Genomic DNA, 21,672 nt, shown 5'->3' on the forward strand with positions numbered 1-21,672 from the left:
ATTATAACTCAATAAAATTATAAAATTATCTTATAATTGAATTATACCATGTATATAAATATATTAGTATGCATAGAATATACTCCCTCCGTCCCATATTATTTGGCATTTTAGTAATATGGGACGGAGGGAATATATATTAAGGGAGTGCATATAAGTTAAATAAGAGAGAGAAAAGATGATAAGCATAATGAATCCTAGTTTAGTGGGATACAATTTTTACATCTTCTAATTATCCGCAAGTTTTCTTCTAATATTTTTAAAAAGATAATAAAAAATGTCATTTTTGAGAAATTTTATGAGTTGTGCTAATTATGTTCAAACTCTTAAAAGGGTGACAAGCCACCTAATTTTTATGTAATTATAGTAGGAGGGGGTTAAGTGAAACTAAAGCCACGTGTTGAAAAATGAGAATGCACATTGTGAGCTCAGTCATCACGCCAAAAAAGTAAAACAAAAAACAAAGAAAAAAGAAAAGAAAGAAAGCAGAAATAAAAATTATAAATAAATAAAAAGACATACATAATCAAAGGGAAAGTTCAAAGTCTTCCACGCTTTTTCTTTCTGTGGTTACCTCTCAAAACCCAAATTATTCTCATCAACTTTTTTTTTTGATCCTCCTAAGCTTCTTTCAGGTAAATCTTCACTATGATTTTGTGAATTTGATCAATTTTAATTATTGGGTATCGAAAATTGAGCTTCTTTTACTAATTGGAGTACTAGGATTTTTTTTTTCTTTTTCCTTTCCCTGTTTTTTGGTTCAGATTATTGAGTATTTGTGTAACTCTGATGTGGGTTACATTTTCTTTTGGTTTTTTATAGAGTGGTATTAGGTATAAGGGTTAATTAATTGAAGATTTTTGAAATTTGATATATGTTGATTATTTTAATGTTAAAGATGGTGTTAGATTGTGGTGGGATTTGGGGGGAGTTTTTTTAGTATTGCTGATTAGTTTGAGATGTTATTCTCCAAAGTTTGTTTGACAAAAATGGAATCTTGGGGTTTTTATCTGAGCTGATGTTTGAAGTGTGATAATCAATTATGAAGTTATAATCCAAGACCAGAAAATTGGAAATCGATATCACGTTAAACCAAAGAGAAACTTAACTCGAGTGAGACGTTGTTACGTCTCTATGTAGGATTTGGTCCTTTTTTTGTTTTTTTTTTGGTAAGACGTTTTTCTTGAGCCGAGGATCTATTGGAAACAACCTCTCTATCCCACAAAGTTAGGGGTAAAGTGTGCGTATACCCCACCGTCCCCAGACCCCACTTGTGGGATCACACTGGGTATGTTGTTGTTGTTAGCATTTGATTTTCACCTGCAATGAAGTAGTCATATTACGAGTGTAAGTAAAAGCAGGTAAGGTTGATCATTTGGTGTGGGTTTTCTTAGGTTCTTCTAATTTTGCACATGGGATTAGAAGGCGGGATGTTTGTTGCTTTATTTAAGTAGAGTAATGTCCTAAAGGTTTGATCTTTCGACAGATGGAGGAGGGCAAGATGATGTCTGAGGATATTTTGACTTCGGCAGTGGCATTTGTGGAAGGTGGAATTCAGGATGCTTGCGATGATTCTTGCAGCATATGCCTTGAAGAATTTTCTGACAGTGATCCTTCTACAGTATGTATTCTTCACATTATCCGGTAGTACTGTTAACAGAATGAGCTTCATCGTAGAGTAATATAATCTTTCAATTTGCAGGTGACAGGCTGCAAGCACGAGTTCCATCTTCAATGTATTCTTGAATGGTGACCTCAACGATTCCTTATTAATTAGATAACTCATTTCTAAACTGTTCTTTCACTTATCTTTGTGATGCATAATGCCTTTTTATGACTTTCCGAAAAGATGACATTTTGTGGACATCGGTGGCGGCCTTGGGGCCTTTCTTGTTCCTCTAAATGCCGTAAAGATGAGTTTTAGGCTTTCTCACGGAAAATTAGAATGCTCTATGAAGTGCATTGGTGTGAACACATAAGCTAGACATAGAGTATTTTGACAATGCCAGAGATCCAAATACTGCCATTAAGAATGACATAGGGCTATTGGAATTTGTCTTTGTGTCTGATATAGTCCTCTGTGCCCAACTTTTGGATTCCGTGGTTTTGTTGGAGGATTATGTGCTCTGATTGGAACAGTTTGCTTGAAGATGTAAGAGAAAGGTGGTTATATCGATTTCAGCATTGTGATTCTTTCTGATAAGTAACACACCCATAAATAAACAGTGCTTGATGTTGCTCACTGATTGAGCCTATAGTTAATGTGGAACGAAGTCGTAATAGTTGACTCATAAAAGGTGTGACATCTGTAGTTTCTTCCATGATTCTGGTGTTTCATCTCATCTGTTTAGCTTTTTTTCCGACTGCCCAGAGAGCAGGAGGGAGGGGATTGTTCTTAGTCTTACTGTTGGTTCCTTGCTGTGTCTGTTTGGAATAATAAAAGAGTGAACAAACTAATGAAAATTCACGTCTTGAATCACCAAATTATCTCCTATTACCATTATTCGAACCAAATCCATTTGGAGAAGGTTAAATGCAAATTGCATTGATCAATTGAATCATGGCTGTATCCGCTATTTTGATTTTAATTTTTTTTTTAACATGAAGATAAAATTAGAGCGTTTGATTTATTTTATTTTCTTATTATAAATTTTTGGAACAAAGTTGTGTTCCTTAGAAATTGTCACGGAAGATAATCAGTTGAAAGTATATGAGTTTTCAGGTCTTGACTATATATGCTGCAAATGCTGAGACTAAAAGTGCATGAATAGAGCTTTATTTGACAGCACTAATATCCTGATAATTTTGAATGTATGTGCTGTAGGTGTCAGAGAAGCTCGCAGTGCCCCATGTGTTGGCAGCCTCTCAGCCTGAAAGACCCTAACAGGTTCTGCCTTACTCTCAAATCAGCTGGTTGTTTATCATTTTGTGATCTTCCTTTGTCCTCTTTGAGGCTGTTAATAAATGTGCTTCTCTTGCAGCCAGGAATTGTTGGATGCAGTAGAGCACGAGAGGAACATCAGGATGAATCCTCCAAGAAACACCACAATCTTTCACCATCCAACTTTAGGAGATTTTGAATTGCAGCATGTTAGCATTTTTGAAGTCTGCTAAAATTTCTTTTTCTTATAAGCTGTGTATGGTCATTTTTGTGACCAGATCTTGTGGCTCGTTTCTTTCACAGTTACCTGTAAGTGCAACTGATTCTGAGCTTGAAGAGCGTATCATTCAGCACTTAGCTGCTGCTGCTTCCATGGGAAGGTCACGCCACCTTGTTAGGAGGGAAGGTCAGCGAGTCAGGTCATCAGCTCAAGGTCGTCCCCATTTTCTGGTGTTTTCAACTAATACAAATGCTGCTCCTCCTCCTCCTCCTCCTCCTCCTGCTGCTGCTGCTGCTTCATCTTCTACTCAGAGGAGTGGGGGTGAACCCACTCCTGAAGTCTCGGTTTCTGGTCAGGATTCTCCGATTATTGCTGTTGGAGAAGGTTCAGGACAACTACTTACTCAACCATCTTCTTTTCAAGCTGATGATTCTGCCTCTGGGTCAGGATCAAATGCTGCTGCTAATCAACTTGGGACTTCGCCAAACAATAGGTAAGTTTGTTTGTCAAGCTTCCCAGAGTTTTAATGGCTTCCTCTTCTTTTTTTATGTACATAAGTTACATATTATAGTCATGGGAATGAATCCTCCAAAAATGTAATGAGAGCGCAATTACTACCACAACAACTGCGCCCCTCAACTTTCACAGCAAAAGGGCCTTCTTGTGTATTTTGCCCTTTTTGATGGCTATCTCATGCCTCTTGATTCCCGATCACCATTTTGTGTGTAGGCTCTCTTTTTCTGATATACAGCTTGTATATGGGGGTTTATCCCCGTCTTGTATATGGGGGGTTTATCCCCGTCTTGTATATGGGGGGTTTATCCCCGTCTGTTAATAAAATTATTTACCATGTTAAAAGAAAATTTCCCGATCACCATGAATGAAGAGTGGGTGAGCAAGATTCAAAAGGTATCATAAATGTTTAATTTTAAGAAAGAGGGAAGGGGAAAATAAAGGACAAAAGACAAATAAGGCCAATCTATTCCTTATTTGTGCTTATTATTGAGTTCCGATATTGTAGGAGGATTCCTTCTCAATCTTCTCCTAACAATCAAGACAGAGCTGGCCCATCAGATTTTCAGTCTTTTTCAGAATCTATTAAGTCTCGACTTAATGCAATGTCAATGAGGTACGTGGAAACTCTAATATCATCTCTTATAATTGTTCAGCTAACCTCTTTAAACATCAGAAAATTTTATTTGTTTGTAAGCCCTATTTACTTTCTTTGATCATCATTTTTTAGATGCAAAGAATCTTTAACCAAGAGTTCAAGGGGCTGGAAGGAGAAATTTTTCTCTCGCAACAGTTCAACATCGGACAATGTTCCTGAATCTAGGAATGAAGTCAGTGCAGGTGCTGCCCCTGTATCACACATGATGGAGCATCCGGAAACTACAGATAGCAGAACCGGTTCAGGTGTTGCCCCTGTATCACACATGATGGAGCATCTGGAAACTACAGATAGCAGAACCAGTTCTGCTGAATCAAATGCATTGGGGGGTAATTTACCTGTCGGACATGCTGAGCAGCATATACCTGAGACTGATGATACCCATTCTTTAAATGAGGATGATAGACAAGCCCCATGTGCTGCAAGTTCCGGTTCAAACTAAGTTTTAGATGAGTCAAAGCATTTTCTCTTAAAGGTACTTGTCTTCTTCTGAGAGTTCCAATTCATTTTAGTCTCTCCACCCTTCTCCAAACACAAAAGAAAAAGAAAAAAAAAAAGAAGAGAGAGAGAAAAGCAAAACAGAACAAAAGGAGAGGGGAACAGTAGAGAAAAATGGAAGTTTTTCTCCATGAATATTACATGCTGGTGGCTTTGTAGTCTGCAGTGAGTTTGGCACTTAGCACCTAGTGATATGATGATAGGAGTTGCTCATTGTATTTCAAGTGCATACTGATTAGTGACAGTGACACAGAAAAGCCTTGTTGTGTGAAAGCAAGTTGCTATAGCAATATACCATCGAGCACATTGACTGCCTTAATTGTTACGTGGCTTCCGCTGCTTTCTGGCATATCCACATGACTAGAACATATCTCTGTTTGAGATGTAAATTTTGGTCATTATCCAGAGAAAGAAACCATTGCTATTTTGAGGATAAACTTCCGTCCTTATCTTTGTAACTTTCGGATGCACCAACAGAACTTGTATTTTTGGTATAGTGAAAGTGCGGTGGGAGGCTTGGAAAACATGCTAGAGTTCTTGGACTCCTTTCATACGTAAAGTCCTAGAATTCCCAATCACTTTTGTAACATGTTAGTTCCTTCTTGGTGCTAGACAGCTTAATAAATTTATTTTGCTTATAAAATAAACGGAGAAAGAACTTCGATTAACAAGAATTTGATGTATGGTGACATAAGAGGATGCTAGATGATATTTTAATTAATCTAGTACCAGTGTGAAACCTTACGATTGAGTTGATTTATCTATGGATATGAGTTATCGGCTAGTGGTCCCGCCCCAAAAATGTTTTGAAAAAAAAAAAGTTGGTTTATGTAGTACAGTTGGTTTAGCTAAGTGTTACTTGTTTTCAAGATGCTGTATTTTACTATTTTGTTCTTCTTTTATTATGTTTTTTGAGTTTTTCATCTGCTGTGGTAATGTTGACGTGACCTGACTATTAATGGAGTAGTACAGGATTCGAGGTCACCTCACATGGTGTGAGCTTCTCATCCTTGACCAGTTGGTGAGGGATCCAAACCCACTATCAACAATCCCCTCCCCAAAATAGCAATAAAATTTAAAACATGAAAGAACTATAAATGGGTAGTAGGGTAAATAAGGCAAAGAGTGCCCTTTTTCCCCGCTTCCACTACATTGTTTAGTTGCCACTTCCCAGGGAGGAAAAACCAAAATTCAAAAGAAGGGACCTTTCAAGATTTCGTGCAACATTTTAAAGATCTCATGTAGCAGTTTAAAAACTCAAATAATCTTAAGCGTAGTCGGTCTTTTTCTAAGAAATTATATAGAATCTTGAAAAATCACATGATATATTAAGAAGCTAACTATGGCTTCGTTTTTGGCACCTAGAAATTTCATCAGTTGTGTTTTGATAATTTTGCAATATCACCAAGATGTTATCTTTCAGAACTTTCATGCTTAGATGGAATTTTTTTCAATTTTTCTTCACTGAGAGGCCTCACACGTTCTCGAAAATAGATTAAGAAAAAAGGACTAAAAAAAGTGGAAACTCTTTTGTCGAATCTTCAGCTCAGTATTCTTGTAAGATACCTATCAAAAAAAGATTTCTTGTAAGATGCATATGTTAACATATCAGGGTGCAAGAGGAGTAGGCTGAATGTTATACTTCTGGTAATTGCATGAGAATAGAGTAGCTGTCGTAAACGATAAATTTTTCGAGGCAAATTTGATGGAGAAACTTTGCTGAGAAGACTCTACTACTGTAAATGGACACTTTGTCTACGCAGATTCTTTGATCAAAATGTGCATCAGAAAAATTTGCACCTTAAGCTAGAAATGCATCTACTCCATCTTCAATAAGCATATAAAAGTCTAGTATGGAAAGATAGAAAGGACTAATGAGGAACTTCCAGAATGTAGATCATTTATTCTTCTGTGTGCCCTTTATGAACTCTAGAACCTTGTTGTGGATGTAGCCACTTCAGAAAATCCCTTCTGCTTTTACAAGTATCCTAGAATTGGTTGTCTAGCTGAATATTCAATTTTTCCTGTTAAAAGCCTTTAAAACTGCTGTTGGGTAATAACTAACTAGGGAATCCAATGATGTGCTCGCTGTTCTCTAGCGGTAGTGCATTCTCTTTGTTTTTTTTTTGTTTTTTTCAAAATGTCTGAGGGTGGTTAGAAATTTGAGCTTATATATTATGAAGTATAGTAATTAATTAAAAAAAGAAAAAAGGCAGGGTTCTTAATGAGTTGTTTGGCAGCAAATTTGCATGTTTGATACATATGACTGCTTCCTCTAGGACTTCAGTTTATGAGACTATGCTTTTCAACCTAATATATAGTGACAATCTTCTGTTTCTGATGGCTGAATTTAGCAATACCCAGCACCCCCCACCCCCCCACCCCCCAACCCAAAACGACCCACCTCTCTTAAACAACCCTAGTGCTCTCTACCTTTATTATGACATTACGATGTGTCTAAAATTTGTGCTTCTACTGACATCCTTTCAGAATTTCATTTACTGCTCTTCCCTTGTCTCTGTAGGTTCTGCAATATGTACTGCCTAATATATACTTTTACTAATCAAAAAAGTAATTTATGCTCTGCCTAATAATGGTTATTCAACTGAGTGGAAGATTCCATTACTATATCATGGAATCTTTTAAACTTCTAAGAAGGCTTGGGCTACACTGCGTAGCTTATATGCTAGGAATAATAGTAGTGTGCAGAACTGCTCCTATGATGGATTCCTTTGTAAGTTCATAGTTTCGTACTGAATTTGCTGTGACCAGACAGTTCGCAGATATAGTTGATAAGGTACTGATAATGCTAAGCTGGTATTCACGGTTTTCGAAGCTTGGTTAGTTTCACCGTCATGGAGGACTTGTCAAACATATATCCATATAGACGGATATTATGTTCTGACCAATATCAAGTCCTATTTGAAGCAGCCTTGCAAATACCACATAAGAGAGAGTTTTAGCTGTCTCCTATGACTTCCTTTTAGTACTATATGGTACAAACCAAATTCCTCTAATCAACTATCAGAAGGAAGGTGCCTTTGTTCTTCTTTTTCCTCGTTATCTCTATCTTGGGTTGTTTCCTCTTGAGCCGAGGGTCTATCGGAAACATTCTCTCTACCCCAACAAAGGTAGGGGTAAGGTCTGCGTACACCCCACCCTCCCTAGATCCCACTGGGTATGTTATTGTTGTTGTATCTTTCTCTTGGGTGTTTGGAAGGGCCGCGTCAAGTACCGAAATCATCTGCAAATTTCTTGCAGTTCCGTACACTCTAAGATAATCTCTGGTTATATTTCTTTTTGGATAAACGACACTATCTGTCTATTACAATGAATTTGCCCCTGCTGCAGGTGGATACTCATGCCAGCATCAATGATATATGGTGTGCATCTTATTGGATCTGTGGTGAAATGCTATTCCGTTGAAGTGCAACACTGAATGTAATCTGCGTCAATAAATTAGAGGGATTGATGCCCTAATTTTGTGCAAGCTGTGTATATGTATGATAATATAGATGTAAATTGACCCATTCTGGGTAGTAGGACTGAGGAATACAGCTGTTCTCATTTATCTTACATGAACCCTCCTTTGTAATCTTCATAGACATTGTTGGACAGTTACTTGACGAAGGTTTTCTTGGGATCCAGTAGCACCACATGCTCGTTTTTAACAGACCTCAATTAGTTAACTTCAAATGTGTAGATTGATTAATCATTTTGAAGGTGCCTTGTGTAATGTATAGTTGTATGATTTGTGATCATATAAGGAGTCTTCCTAGCGTTTTGTGTATTGGCTTGTTGGTTACAGAAAAGGCAGATGAAATGGATGGCAAATCAAGTGATCTAACTCTTGCTTTTTCTTTGTTATTTGTCAGTGAAATATGTACATATGCTTTTTTTTTTCCGAATGCACAGTTCATGAGTTACTTGTGCAAAACTCGTTCTTATGCCTTCCAGGGTCTCTATATAACGACGCAGTATGTTATAGTACATGACATAATGATTGAATATGACTTTGTTGCTCCAAAACCCAACACCATAGGTTTAAATCCTACAGAGCATGATTTTTTTCTTCTTAGATCGAATTATAGAATTATTCATTCAGTTTTAAATCACTCAAAAAGCTTATTGATTTTGAGTTCCCATTTCATTTATTTGGGTAAGGAGGCTGTTAGTCACCCGGGTTATGGATTTTCTGTTGGTTGATCCTGGAGGTCACCTCTTTTTCTGTGCTTGCGCAAACTTTAAAAAGGAGAGAATTTCATAAACACACTTCCATTTGTCTCGCACAAAAGCAAAAACAAGGAACCTTGCATGGTTTATGTAACACTGGTTTTTTATAAGTTTAATTAATAACACTGGTTGGGTCTCTACCAAAGGGTTACAGCTAAAACCAACTTCCAAAAGAAACAAAATGTCCGGAGAGAAAATTACATTACAGAGCTGCTACCCAAAAGTACATGGAAGCTACATGGAAGTGGGTGGCTTGGAAGCAGACTGCTGCAGCGTAGCAAGACCAGCACAATGATGACTACTCAAATTTCTTTATTAGAGAAAGGTCTGTTAGCATTTTCTCAATAGCTTCCTCGTCAAGTGCACGTCCTCTATTCTGCAAGCATGGGAAGTATGTCAGTTAGCTTGAGTTTGTTAAAGAGTAACAGGAATATTAATTGCTGGATGATTGGAAGAATAATCGGGAAAATAAAAACAATTTGCAGATTTGAACTCTGAGCGCATTTTCTAAAGACTTCCTTCAGCCTTATGGTGAAATATTAGGATCACACACACGGATGTACAAGCAACTCTGAATTAGGTTGATGCCTTGAGCAAATGAGACAGCAGATAATACAGTGAAACGACAAGGATCAATTTTAAACACCTCCAAGGTATTCTATTTTTGGCAGAACTACAGATTGGAACTCCAAAACCAGCTACGAGATGTAAACTTTGAGCGTTAAATCCCTCAAAGGACCGAGTAAGACAATGAAAAGCCGCCTTACAAGTGCAGAGATTGTCTAAGAAATCCATTTGAAGCAATTTGGATGTGTTGTTTGAAATTATAAAGTTCTGAAAGTACTAGAACTCTAGATATCGGCAATACAATATATTCTTAATGTTAGGTTTCTCCTGTTTTCTATTGGATGAAATACTACAGAGAAGCACCAAATATTACCAGACATCATTTCAGCTGAACCTGAAAGCTAGAGGAAGAAATACACCAAGGCAACCATATGCAAGAATTTTTTTTCCCCTTTGAGAAGGGCCCATATGCAAAAATGTTTTAAGCATGAAATCCAAGTTTGTAGTGATTTGAGTACAGGCAAACTCATGGCTTCATAATTACTTCAAGTCCTGGTCAAGATCCTTTTTCCTTAAACAACTTCACATATCTCATTTCAAATGCTGATTGATATACTTTTAACGAGTTGCTAAACCCAAGAAGACGCATCATGTTGACTCAATGAACTGACTGGGCTTAAATAAACGTGAAGACAAATTTAAATCAGCTGGTTGTTATTTCTAGCTCAATCATCTGTCATGCTTGGTCATGTTGAGTGAGTTATAAAATCCGGGACTGCAATAAAAGCTAAAGGGCCTAGATCAGAAATAGATTGGGGAAGAAAATAAACAAGCACTGGCATTCTGGCAGTGAAGGGGCAGGGAGGAGCTTGTTTGTAAGATTGACTAAAAATATTCTTTTTAGATTGACTAATAACCAATTAAGATTGAATGGAGATCACACATGAGTACCTTGATGGATGGGACCATGGCAATACCTTCTTCAACGGTTTCTGGACAAAGATTCCCAAGAACGCAGAGCTGCACAATATTCAAACTTATAAACTGCAGTTCCCAAGAAGATATTTACAGAGGTACATGTATGAAGTATATAAAAAAAGTTAAAAGGACAGATACTTACCTCAAATTCAGCAAGTGGATACCTACTTAGGATCCTGAATTGAGGTTAAGGTCTACATACTATGAAAGGACATGTTTTTGTAAATGCATAAACGTCAAAAAGAGATACTGAAGTTTTTCAATATAAGCCACAGGTAGAAGAAGGATACTCTCGAGCTTGTCTAACAGCATCAGGGTTCTTGTACCGACTGAAACGCTTCACATATTGCAGTGACTTTTCAAATACCCTAGAAGACAAAGGTAACCAATTACAAAACTTGAGAAGGTGATGGGCTAAGCACATGTTATTTCTTCAAAAATCACATATTTAGATGTCAAAGAGTAAAACCACTCCATTGAACTTCTTCCCCCTTTCTAAGAGGGTGAGGGGAATACTTAAACATCAGTTTAGCATAGTTTTCCTTGAGAATATTTCGCTGCATTTTGCCTATATATAAACATGAAAATTTCACAAAGTGATTGGCATAAGTTAAAAGTTGATATGGAAGAGTCGGACACCTACAACTTTTTGACGGGCACTTGGTGAAAGGAGCACATTACTGATTCTATTTATGAAATAATACTTTCTAGTGATGCGTGGGGAAACCCCGATATACAGGTATACCAAAAGAGTAGCAAACCTACACTAGAAAATGATTCTCTACGAATCTCGCCCAAGCACAGAGTACCAATTATTTCATATAAGATAATCCAGCTTGTATTTAAAAGAATCCACTGAAGAATGACAAAATCTGAGCATATAATGACATAACAAGAGCATGTGGATTTATATACATACTGTGAAATCTGATTCGTTGGATCATCAGACATCTGCTGAAGCTGCTCATACTTGTGTTCAAGAATCAATGCGACTTCACAATTCATAAGACATTTGGCCTTCAAAAACTCTGGAACCAAAGTAACAAAAGAAGTTACTGAACTTCATCAAGAGCTATGCTGTTTGCCTGAATATGAACAGGAAAAAGACTATAGAATTTGAACAAAACAAATTCCCACTATGATTAATAGGAGATAAGCTGGAGGGATCAGGGATGATAAGGGAGGGGGATACAATATTCTTCTCAATGATTGGGTATTGAAGGGTGGGGCACACACTTAACTACTTCCCTCCACATCTTTTTTGAATGGCAGGAAAAAATAGTTTAAGGCTTTAGTGGATTCTTGGAGCAACGTTAAAGTTGTCTCCGTGTGAACTGTAGGTCACGGTTTTGAGCTGTGAAGCAGCAAACAATGCTTTCATTAGGGTAGGCTGTCTACATCACACCTTTTGGGGCATCGTATTCCGCTCCGTCATTGTCTACTTTTTGGTCCTTGCTGATTCACACTCGAAATTATGTATCTACTTATCGTATTTTTACCCCTACTCTGTAGTTTTGTAGCAGGTGGTTTCGGACGTTTTCTAGCTGATGCTAGAAGCAATAGCGGAAATAGGTTCATGTTCCGCTTCCAAAGTCAGTCATCTGCAGTTCACAATTGGGCAAAGACGACTCTCCAGTGGTTCTATTCCTTCTTACTGTACTTTTGGGTCAACCCAACTGCACCGGCTGCCCTTTTTTAGGTTTTAGTGGATTCAGAAATAAACTTCACATAGCAGAGTATCTACACGTCTAACTCTATTTCTCTCCACATGGTCCATATAACTACTTAAGGAGTGATTTGCCAAGGACAAAAGTCACTGTTTGAACAAAAAACAGTCTTTTTCTTGTGCCAGTAAAAAGCAACATATAATATCAAGTCTCTTCTCATAGACATTAATCCAATCGAAAGAACCACATACACCATATAGTAACCTTAGCCAAATAACTATTTTTTTGTGTGCAGCTTATTTTCTTTTATGATTAAAACTCCTCTATTTATGAGTAAAATTGAAAAACAATCCCCCTTTTTTTAGTAGAATTAAAAAAAAAAAAAAAAAATTGGGCCTGCATCAAGAAAGCTATGAAATCCAGTGTAAGATACCTAAAACAAGAAGCAGGTATTGCATAGTGTAAAGATTTAAATATAAGAAAGAAATTTCTGAAACAAAAAACATAAACTGCAATGCTAAATTAAAATAGGAGAAAACAAAAGATTTTAAAGTATTAAACTCAATATTCAAGATAGTTAAGCAGTTGATATAACAACAAAAGCAATATATTAAAGGATAAATTATTTTACCATCACCAATCTTGAGCTCAGCGGCGTTTTCTTCTTCTTCTCCTGACATCTTTGATTGAAAGAAAAATTGCGAATTAAAGAAAGCTTACTATAAATAGGCAAAATTTTAAGACTTGAGAATTTACGTTTATGTCCTCGAAGTTTCTTAAATTATGGTTATGCCCCAGAAGAAATCCTCCTCCTATTTGGATAAGGAGAATAACTATTATTGAAATGAAAAGCAATAATGTCAAATCTATTAAATACTACGCCCTCCGTTTCAATTTATGTAAACATTTTTGGAGTACGAGGGTCAAAGTCAAACTTTATAACATTGACCTTAAATTTTGACATAGATTTTTCAAGTTTTTAAAAATAAAATTTATATATTTAGAAACTACATTAAAGGTCCTATAAGTCATGATAATTTATAATTAAAATAATTTAGAAAAAATATAAGGAAAGCGTGGTCAAAGAATTACCTCGTAGACTCCCCAAATGGTAAATGGTTCACATAAATTGAAATAGAGGGAGTAATATTTTTAGTTTTATTTTATATGATTGAAATAATATACACCGACAACAATAACATACGTAGTGAGATCCCACAATATGGGGTCCGAGTAAGATAGAGTGTATACGAACTCACTTACCCGCGGGGAGGGAGGCTATTTTGAAAGACCGCAAAAGAGAGAACAAGACAAAAAGGTCAGATAACGACAAGCATATCAAAGCATTGTGAAATGAGAAATAACAAAACGAGAAAGTCATGCTACAATAGTCTGGAAAGAAAGGAGCAGTAGATACCATAGATACATAATATAATCGAAGTACAAGACCCAACAAATATAAGCAGAAATCAAAGGGCAATAAATGAATGAGCAAAACTACGACTACTAGTGCGAAAGAATAAGCGAGACTACCTACTAGCCTTCTATCCTAATATGAGTCCTCCACAACCTCCTATCTAAGGTCATGTCCTCAGAAGTCGAAAGCGGCACCATGTCTGTCTAATCACCTCTCCTGTCTACTTCGTTTAACTCCTCTACCTCTCTTGAAACTGTCCATAGCTAACCTCTCACACCTCCGCACTGGGGCATCTGTGTCTCTCCTCTTCACACGCCCAAACCATCTCAGCCTCGCTTCCCGCTTCTTGTCCTCCACCGATGCCACTCCCATTTTGTCCCAGATATCTTCATTCCTAATCTTATCTCTTTTAGTGTGCCCACACATCCACCGCAACATTCTCATTTCCGCGATTTCATCTTCTGAACGTGAGAGCTCTTGACTGGCCAACAGTTCGCCCCGTACAACAAAATCGGTGTCTAACCACCACTTTGTAGAACTTGCCTTTAAGTTTTGGCGGCACTTTCTTGTCACACAACACTCCGGAAGTGAGTCTCCATTTCATCCACTCTGCACCAATACGATATGTAACATCATCATCAATATCATCATTTCCTTGTATAATAGACCCGAGATACTTGAAACTTCCTTTCTTTTGGATGGCTTGGCTACCAAGCCTCACTTCCATTGAAATAATATACACCACTGATAACTAATAAGATTGTAGGATTGAATTTTATGAATTCTAAATTATTGAATAGCGTTATCAAGCGTTAGTAATTGATTCTAAATTAAATTTTTATATATATTTAGTAAATTTTGAACACAAATATAAAATTTGAACTAAGGCTAAAGCTACTGGCTCGACCGAACATGCTGACAGCCTATTGGCTCCAACCCTTTATTTGATAAGAATAGTCAAATGCTCATAAAAATTTAATAGCGCAAGGAGTTAACAAGAATAAATTTACGTGCCTAATATCATAATGTAAACAAAACATGCGCACTATTTAATGTTTAAATTAAAAATAAATATATGTTAAGGATCAAAAGCGTTTTATATAATTTAACATGTGGGTATTATATAAATCGAAACGGGGGGAGTATGTATATTAATAAGTCAATTTTTTTGATCTTCTTATTTTTTATTTTTTAATTCAAAAACCAAAACATTATTCATGGATTAGAAACCAAAAAATGAAATCAGATAATTAAAAATCTAGATTTAGTATAAAAAAATATACAAAAGGAACCAAAAAATGAAATCAGATAATTAAAAATCTCGATTTAATATAAAAAAATATACAAAACATATGTAGCTTACCTGTTTTTTCTAACTCCAAATCAAATATAGTCCAAATGCCTACTTAATAAACTAATAAGCATGTCTATCTTTAATAAATTTGCTAATTATCTACTCCATTTGATTATGGTAGGAGAAGGCAGTGAAAATTTACCCTCTTGGAAAGCTATTTTGGGCTCAGCCATCAAGCCAAAAAAAAAAAAAAAAAAAGTTAAATAAAAAAAGAAGAAGAAAGAAAATAATTTTTTTAAAAAATAAATAATGAAAGGGAAAGTTAAAGTCTTGTTCCTTGCCCTTGCAGTCCTTTCATTTCTGTGGTTACCTCTCCAAACCCAACATTCCTCTGATCAACTTTTTCTTTGATTGAAGTTTATTTAAGGTAAGTTGTCAGTAGTTGTATAATTTTGTGAATTTGATCAATTTTAGTTATAATTGAGCTCGTTTTACTAATTGAAGTACTGGGTAGTTGTTTTCTTTTCCTTTTTCCTTGTTTTTTTGGTCAGACTTTTGAGTATTTGACCGACTCAGATGTGGTCTTGGGAATAAGGGATAATATAGTGAAAATTTTGAATTTGTTATATGGTGTTTATTTTTATATTAGATTGTGGTGGGTGTTCAAGAAAACTCTTTTTAGTGATGGGATTGAATTGTTATTTACAACTCTGTTTAACAAACATGGAAATCATGGGGTTTAGTCCCCTATTTGTTATTCTCTGAGCTGATGTTGGAAGTTTATTAATCAATTATGAAAGTCAATTAAACTGGAAAAACAGCTGTTGCTCTGGATATCATATTAAACTGAAAGAGTTGAGACTTTGTATTGTCTATAGATGTAGCATTCGGTTCTCAACCGTAGTGAATTAGTCACGTTACCAGTGAAATTGAGAGCAAGTAAGGTAATTATTTGGTGTTAAGGTCTTTCTTTAGGTTTTTCTAACTTTGCTTATGGGGTTACAAGTCAGAATGCTTGTTGTTTTTTTGGTTCCTTTCGTAGAGTTGAGTGAGGCTTAAAGGTTTTAACTTTTGACAAAAATGGAAATTTTGGGTCTTTATCTGAGCCGCTGTTTGAAGCGTATTAATCAATTATGAATGTATAATCCGGGACCAGCAATTTGGAAATGGGTATCATGTTAAACGGAAAAGAAACTTAACTCAAGAGTGAGACATTTTATTGTCTCTATGTAGCATTTGATTTTCACCTGCAATGAATTAGTCATATTACCAACAACTACAACAACAACAGCAGCATACCCAGTGTAATCCCACAAGTGGGGTCTGGGGAGGGTAGAGTGTACGCATACCTTATCCCTTCCCAGTGTAAGTAAAAGCAGGTAAGGTGATCATTTGGTATTAAGGGTATTTGTTAGGTTTATCTAACTTCGCATGTGGGATTAGAAGTCAGAATGGTTGTTGCTCTTTTGGTTGATTTATTAAAGTAGAGTAATGTCCTAAAGATTTTATCTTTTGGCAGATGGAGCAAGGCAAGATGTCTGAGGATATTTTAACTTCGGCTGCAGCATTTGTGGAAGGTGGAATTCAGGATGCCTGCGATGATGCTTGCAGCATATGCCTTGAAGAGTTTTCTGATAGTGATCCTTCTACTGTACGTATTGTTAGCATTATCCTGTGTTACTATGAACAGTATGGGCTCGATCATCGAGTAACATAACGTTTCAATTTGCAGGTGACTGGTTGCAAGCATGAGTTCCATCTTCAGTGTATTCTTGAATGGTGATCTAAATGATTCCCTATTAATTAGTTATCTCATGTCTAGACTGTTCTTTCACTTATCTCTATGATGCATAATGCCTTTTTTATGCTTGCCCGAAAGATGACATTTTGTGGACATTGATGGCTGCCTTAGGGCCTTTATTGTTCCTCTAGTGCTATAAAGATGAGAGTTATACGCATTCTTGTGGAAAATTAGGATGCCTTATAAAGTGCTACTGGTGGGTTCCCAAAAACCCTACATAGAGTATTTTGACAACGTCAAAGATGAAAATACTCCAGACCCCACATGTGGGAATATACTTGGTATGTTGTTGTTGAAAGATCAAAATACGGCAATTAAGAATGACATAGGCTTTTGGAGTTTGTCTTTTTATGTGATATATTCCTCTGTTGCCCAACTTTTAGATTGCATGGTTTTCTTGGAGGATTATATGCGAAAGGCAGTGACTTGATTTCAGCATTGTGATTCTTTCTGATACGTAACTTGTCCATAAATAAACTGTACTTTATGTTGCTCACTGCTTGTGATTAGATGATGTGGAGCGTAATCACTATTGATGACGGAGAAAAGGTGTCACTCCTGTAGTTTCTTCCATGATTTTTGGTGTTTCATCTCATCTATTTAGCTTTTCTACCAGAGTTCCCACAAAAGAGGTCCAGAAATCAGGAGGAGGGGGGGCTATTGTTACTGTTGGTTCCTTGCTGTGTCTGTTAGGAACAATAAAAGAGAGCAAAATAATAAAATTGACTTTTTGAATCGCCTAATATCTGCTATTTACCATTATACGCAAGTGGCTTCGATCAATTGAATCGTGACTATATCCGTTATTTCTGATACTAAAATCAAATAAAGATTAGTTGGAGCATTTAAGTTTTTAATTTTTGGAACAAAGTTTTATTCCTTAGAAATTGTATTTGTCACTGAAGATTCCAGTTGATAGATTATGAACTCTTTGGATCTCCAGTTGTATATGCTGCAAATACAGGGACTAAAAGGCATGATTGGAGCTTTATTTGATAGCGCTAATATCCTGAATAATTCTTGAGTGTATGTGATGTAGGTGTCAGAGAAGCTCCCAGTGCCCCATGTGTTGGCAGCCTCTCAGCTTGAAAGACACTAACAGGTTCTCCCTTATTCTCAAATCAGCAACTTGTTTATAACTTTACTATCTTCCTCAGTCCTCCTTCAAGGCTGTTGATAAATGTGCTTATTTTACAGCCAGGAATTGCTGGATGCAGTAGAGCACGAGCGAAACATCAGGATGAATCCTCCTAGAAACACCACAATCTTTCACCATCCGACTTTAGGAGATTTTGAATTGCAGCATGTTAGCATTTTTGGATTCCATGAATTTTTCTTCTTCTTATAAGCTGTTCATGGTCAATTTTGTGACAAAATCTTGTGGCACGTTTGTTTTACAGTTACCCGCAAGTGCAACTGATTCTGAGCTTGAAGAGCGTATCATTCAGCACTTAGCTGCTGCCGCTGCCATGGGAAGGACACGCCACCTTGCCAGAAGGGAAGGTCCGCGAGGTAGGTCATCAGCTCAAGGCCGTCCCCATTTTCTGGTGTTTTCAACTCATCCAAATGCTCCTTCTCCTGCTGGTGCTTCATCTTCTACTCGAAGGAGTCGGGGTGAACCCACTCCTGAAGTCTTGGTATCTGGTCAGAATTCTGCAATTGTTTCTGGACAACCAGTTACTCAACCATCTTCTTTTCAAGCTGATCAGGTTCCTGCCTCTGGGTCAGGATCAAATGCTGCTGTTAATCAGCTTGGGACTTCCTCAAACAGTAGGTATGTTTGTGTGTCAAGCTTGGTTCGTAGTTTTGATGGTTTCTTCTTTGCTTTAGCTCCACTTGAGTTACAATGTTACATATTATAGTCACGGAATGAATCCTTCAAAAATGCAATGAGTTCACAATTACTACCACAAAGAAGCCGCCATCCTTGCCTTTCGAGATTGGGGCACAGCAAACAGGCCTTCTCGTGGATTTTGCTCTTTTTGGTGGCTATCTCAGGCGTCTTATTTCCCATTCACCATGAATGAAAAATGGGCAAAACAAGATGAAAACATATCATAAATGTTGAATCTTAGAAAAGAGGGGGGACGGGACAAGTAAAGGCCAAAGAACAAAAGACAAATATGACCAATATATTCTCTTATTTTTTGCTTATTATTGAGTTATGGTATTGTAGGACTCCTCCTCCTCAATCTTCTCCTAACAATCAAGACAGAGCTGGACCATCAGATTTTCAGTCTTTTTCAGAATCTATAAAGTCTCGACTTAGTGCAATGTCAATGAGGTATCTGGAAACTGTAATATCATCTCTTATAACTCTTCAGCTGACTTCTTAGACATCAGAAAATTTATTTGTTCTAAGCCCTGTTTACTTATTTTGATCGTTGTTTTTTAGATACAAAGAATCTTTAACGAAGAGTTCAAGGGGTTGGAAAGAGAAATTTTTCTCTCGTAATAGTTCAACACCAGATCATTGTGCCGAATCTAGGAGTGAAGTCAGTGCCGCTGTTGCCACTGTATCAAACCTAATGGAGCATTTGGAAACAACAGATAGCAGAGCCAGTTCTGCTGAATCAAATATACCGGAGGATACTTTACCTGTCGGACTTGCTGAGCAGCATATACCTGAGATTGGTGATACCCATTCTTTAAATGAGGATAATAGGCAAACCCCATGTGCTGCAAGTTCTGGTTCGAACTAAGTTTTGAATGACTCATAGCACTTTCTCTTAAAGGTAACTTGTCTTCTTCTAAGAGTTCCAATTCATTTTTGTCAAGGAAAAAAAATAAAATAAAAAAAAATAGAAAGAGAATGAGACCCAAAACAAAACAAAAGGGGAGGGAGAACTGTATGAGCAAAAGAGAGGCTTTCCTCCAAGAATATTACATGTCGTCCCCAATGAGTTTGGCACTTGAGCACCTAGTGCAGCTGGATATGATGATAGGAGCTGCCTATTGTATTTCAAGTGCATACTGATTAGTGACACAGAAAAGCCTTGTTGTGTCGAAGCAAGTTGGTATAGCAGTATACTACCATGTAGCGCATTGATTGAACTGAGTTGTTACGCGACTTCTGCCGCATTTTGGAATATCCACATGATAGATCGTATCTCTATCATGAGATGTATATTTTCATCTGTGTGGATAGAAAGAAACTGAAGCTATTTGAGGTTGTCGATAGATTTGTATGCCATAGCTATTTTGAGGTTGAGGATAGACTTCTATCCTTATCTTTGTAAAGTTCAGATGCCCGACAGGTAGTAAAAGTGCAGTGCAAGGCTTGGAACACATGCTAGAGGGACTCCTTTCATGTGTAAAGTCCTAGAATTCCCTAATCACTTTTACAACATGTTACTACCTTCTTGGTGCCAGACAGATTAATAAAATATATTTTGCTAATGGAAAACTGAGAGAGAACTTTGATTAACAAGAATTTCATGATGGTGACTGAAGAGGACGATAGGTGATATTATAATTAATTGTATACCAGTGTGAAACCTTACAATCGAGTTGACTTATATGGGGATATGAGTTGTAGGCTAGTGGTCCCACACCGAAAATGTTTTGAAAAAGAAAAAGAAAAAAGTTGATTTATGTAGTCCAGTTGCTTTAGCTAAATGAGTTTTGCTTTGCTGGAGCCATTTTTCCCATTTTTTTTTCTTTTATTATGCTTTTGTTTTTGAGTTTTGCATCTGCAGTGGTATGTTTGATGTGACCTGACCATCAATCCTCCTTCTCCTTCCAACCTCCCTCATATAGCAACAATATTTTAGAAAAAATATCTATGGACTATGGGTAAAGAAGGCAAAGGGCACATTATTTGTTTATTTTTTGCTTCCACTGCATTGTCTAGTTACCACTTGCATCCAAGGGTGTGACCTAGTGGTCAAGGTAGTGGGTTGAGAACCACGAGACCTTTGGTTCAAATCTTAGCGGAGGTAAAAACATTTTAGGTACTCTATAAGTATTGGTACTCCTTTTGAAGTTCCTTTATAACTGTTATCTTACCTGTTAAAAAATGTATATTATGTTCTTACCAATATCCTTTCCTATTTGAAGCGGTCTTACTAACACTATAGACAAAGGAGTTTTAGGTGTGTTGCTATGACTTCCTTTTAGCACTATACCGTACGAATCGAATTCCTCTAGTCAACTAATAGAAGGTGCCTTTCTTGCAAGAAAATCACCAGGTGTCCTCCTTTAGCCAAATCTTCTGGTGATTCTTCATAAACTGACATGGAGGCTGTGTCGCACCTCCTTTTTAAACAGGGTCAAAAGTTAAAGAGGGGCGCGGAATGGTCCTATTTGTGTAAATCTCTGACTTTCTTGTTGTTGTTCTTCCAACTCTTTCCCCCCCACCCACCCCCCTGGTTGGAAGAATGGCGTCTAGGATCAAAGTTTTCTGCACTTCTCTTGCCTTATATTCTATTGTAATTTCTGGTTATATTGTTTTTTCTTGTCTACAACATTATCTGTTTATTACAATGAAATTGTCCCTCCTGCAGGTGGTTACTCCTGCCACCATCAATGATAGATGATTTGCATCTTATTGGATCTATGGTGAACGCTAGTACGCCGAAGTTCATCACTGAATGTAGCCTGCTTCAATAAAATAGGAGGGATGGATGACATCATTTGGTCCGAGCCGTATATATGTATGATAATATAAATGTAAATTGGCCCACTCTGGATAGTACTGATGAAAGGCCCACTCTGGATAGTACTGATGAACACAACTGTTTTCTTTTAGTTTTACATGAACCCTCCTTTATAATCTTCGTTAGAAATTGTTAGATCATTTTTTTTTATTGGAGATTCAGTAGCATTGGACGTTCACTTTTAACACGAACCTCAATCTTGAGTAACGTTGAATGTGTATATTGATTAATCATTTTCTAGGTGCCTTTACTTCTGTTATGTTCAGTTTTATGATTTCTGATCATAT

The 21,672-nt window shown here is 36.8% G+C and overlaps 3 protein-coding genes across 6 annotated transcripts; 2 read left to right on the plus strand and 1 right to left on the minus strand.

The window, feature by feature from the left end:
• Positions 1-481: 481 nt before the first annotated feature.
• Positions 482-8,560, plus strand: LOC132052663 (E3 ubiquitin-protein ligase RHF2A-like). Its single transcript, XM_059444302.1, has 9 exons — positions 482-635; positions 1,487-1,621; positions 1,703-1,749; positions 2,825-2,887; positions 2,982-3,090; positions 3,185-3,594; positions 4,123-4,230; positions 4,345-4,747; positions 8,122-8,560. The coding sequence occupies exons 2-8, from the start codon at positions 1,487-1,489 to the stop codon at positions 4,712-4,714; spliced, it is 1,242 nt and encodes a 413-aa protein (XP_059300285.1). The 5' UTR covers positions 482-635; the 3' UTR covers positions 4,715-4,747; positions 8,122-8,560.
• A 509-nt stretch (positions 8,561-9,069) lies between these two features.
• LOC132052666 (DNA-directed RNA polymerase II subunit 4) lies at positions 9,070-13,001 on the minus strand. Its single transcript, XM_059444309.1, has 6 exons — positions 12,847-13,001; positions 11,468-11,576; positions 10,839-10,916; positions 10,691-10,724; positions 10,522-10,590; positions 9,070-9,379 (listed from the first exon to the last, which is right to left on the minus strand). Exons 1-6 carry the CDS (start codon positions 12,893-12,895, stop codon positions 9,302-9,304), a joined length of 417 nt encoding a protein of 138 aa, XP_059300292.1. The 5' UTR covers positions 12,896-13,001; the 3' UTR covers positions 9,070-9,301.
• A 2,223-nt stretch (positions 13,002-15,224) lies between these two features.
• LOC132052664 (E3 ubiquitin-protein ligase RHF2A-like) lies at positions 15,225-21,644 on the plus strand. Of its 4 annotated transcripts, none has more exons than XM_059444305.1 (10): positions 15,225-15,353; positions 16,446-16,577; positions 16,659-16,705; positions 17,767-17,829; positions 17,925-18,033; positions 18,128-18,371; positions 18,456-18,501; positions 18,904-19,011; positions 19,123-19,462; positions 21,233-21,644. In XM_059444305.1, exons 2-9 carry the CDS (start codon positions 16,446-16,448, stop codon positions 19,427-19,429), a joined length of 1,056 nt encoding a protein of 351 aa, XP_059300288.1. In that variant the 5' UTR covers positions 15,225-15,353; the 3' UTR covers positions 19,430-19,462; positions 21,233-21,644. The 4 variants fall into 4 exon arrangements, with proteins under 4 accessions (XP_059300288.1, XP_059300289.1, XP_059300286.1 ...); XM_059444306.1 differs by having other exon boundaries at positions 18,128-18,239; XM_059444303.1 differs by having other exon boundaries at positions 18,128-18,501.
• The last annotated feature ends 28 nt before the right edge of the window (positions 21,645-21,672 follow it).

Source organism: Lycium ferocissimum, chromosome 4 (assembly GCF_029784015.1).
Source record: "Lycium ferocissimum isolate CSIRO_LF1 chromosome 4, AGI_CSIRO_Lferr_CH_V1, whole genome shotgun sequence".
Lineage (NCBI taxonomy): Eukaryota > Viridiplantae > Streptophyta > Magnoliopsida > Solanales > Solanaceae > Lycium > Lycium ferocissimum.

Coding starts and splice junctions, on each gene's coding strand:
- LOC132052666 (XM_059444309.1), bottom strand. CDS start 12,895: ATGTCAGGAGAAGAAGAAGAAAACGCCGCTGAGCTCAAGATTGGTGAT. Junction 10,725..10,838: donor GCTGTTAGACAAGCTCGAGA/GTATCCTTCTTC, acceptor ACCTCAATTCAG/GATCCTAAGTAGGTATCCAC. Junction 10,591..10,690: donor ATCCACTTGCTGAATTTGAG/GTAAGTATCTGT, acceptor AATATTGTGCAG/CTCTGCGTTCTTGGGAATCT.
- LOC132052664 (XM_059444303.1), top strand. CDS start 16,446: ATGGAGCAAGGCAAGATGTCTGAGGATATTTTAACTTCGGCTGCAGCA. Junction 18,034..18,127: donor GAGATTTTGAATTGCAGCAT/GTTAGCATTTTT, acceptor TTTGTTTTACAG/TTACCCGCAAGTGCAACTGA. Junction 18,502..18,903: donor GGGACTTCCTCAAACAGTAG/GTATGTTTGTGT, acceptor ATGGTATTGTAG/GACTCCTCCTCCTCAATCTT.
- LOC132052663 (XM_059444302.1), top strand. CDS start 1,487: ATGGAGGAGGGCAAGATGATGTCTGAGGATATTTTGACTTCGGCAGTG. Junction 1,622..1,702: donor CTGACAGTGATCCTTCTACA/GTATGTATTCTT, acceptor TTCAATTTGCAG/GTGACAGGCTGCAAGCACGA. Junction 3,091..3,184: donor GAGATTTTGAATTGCAGCAT/GTTAGCATTTTT, acceptor TTTCTTTCACAG/TTACCTGTAAGTGCAACTGA.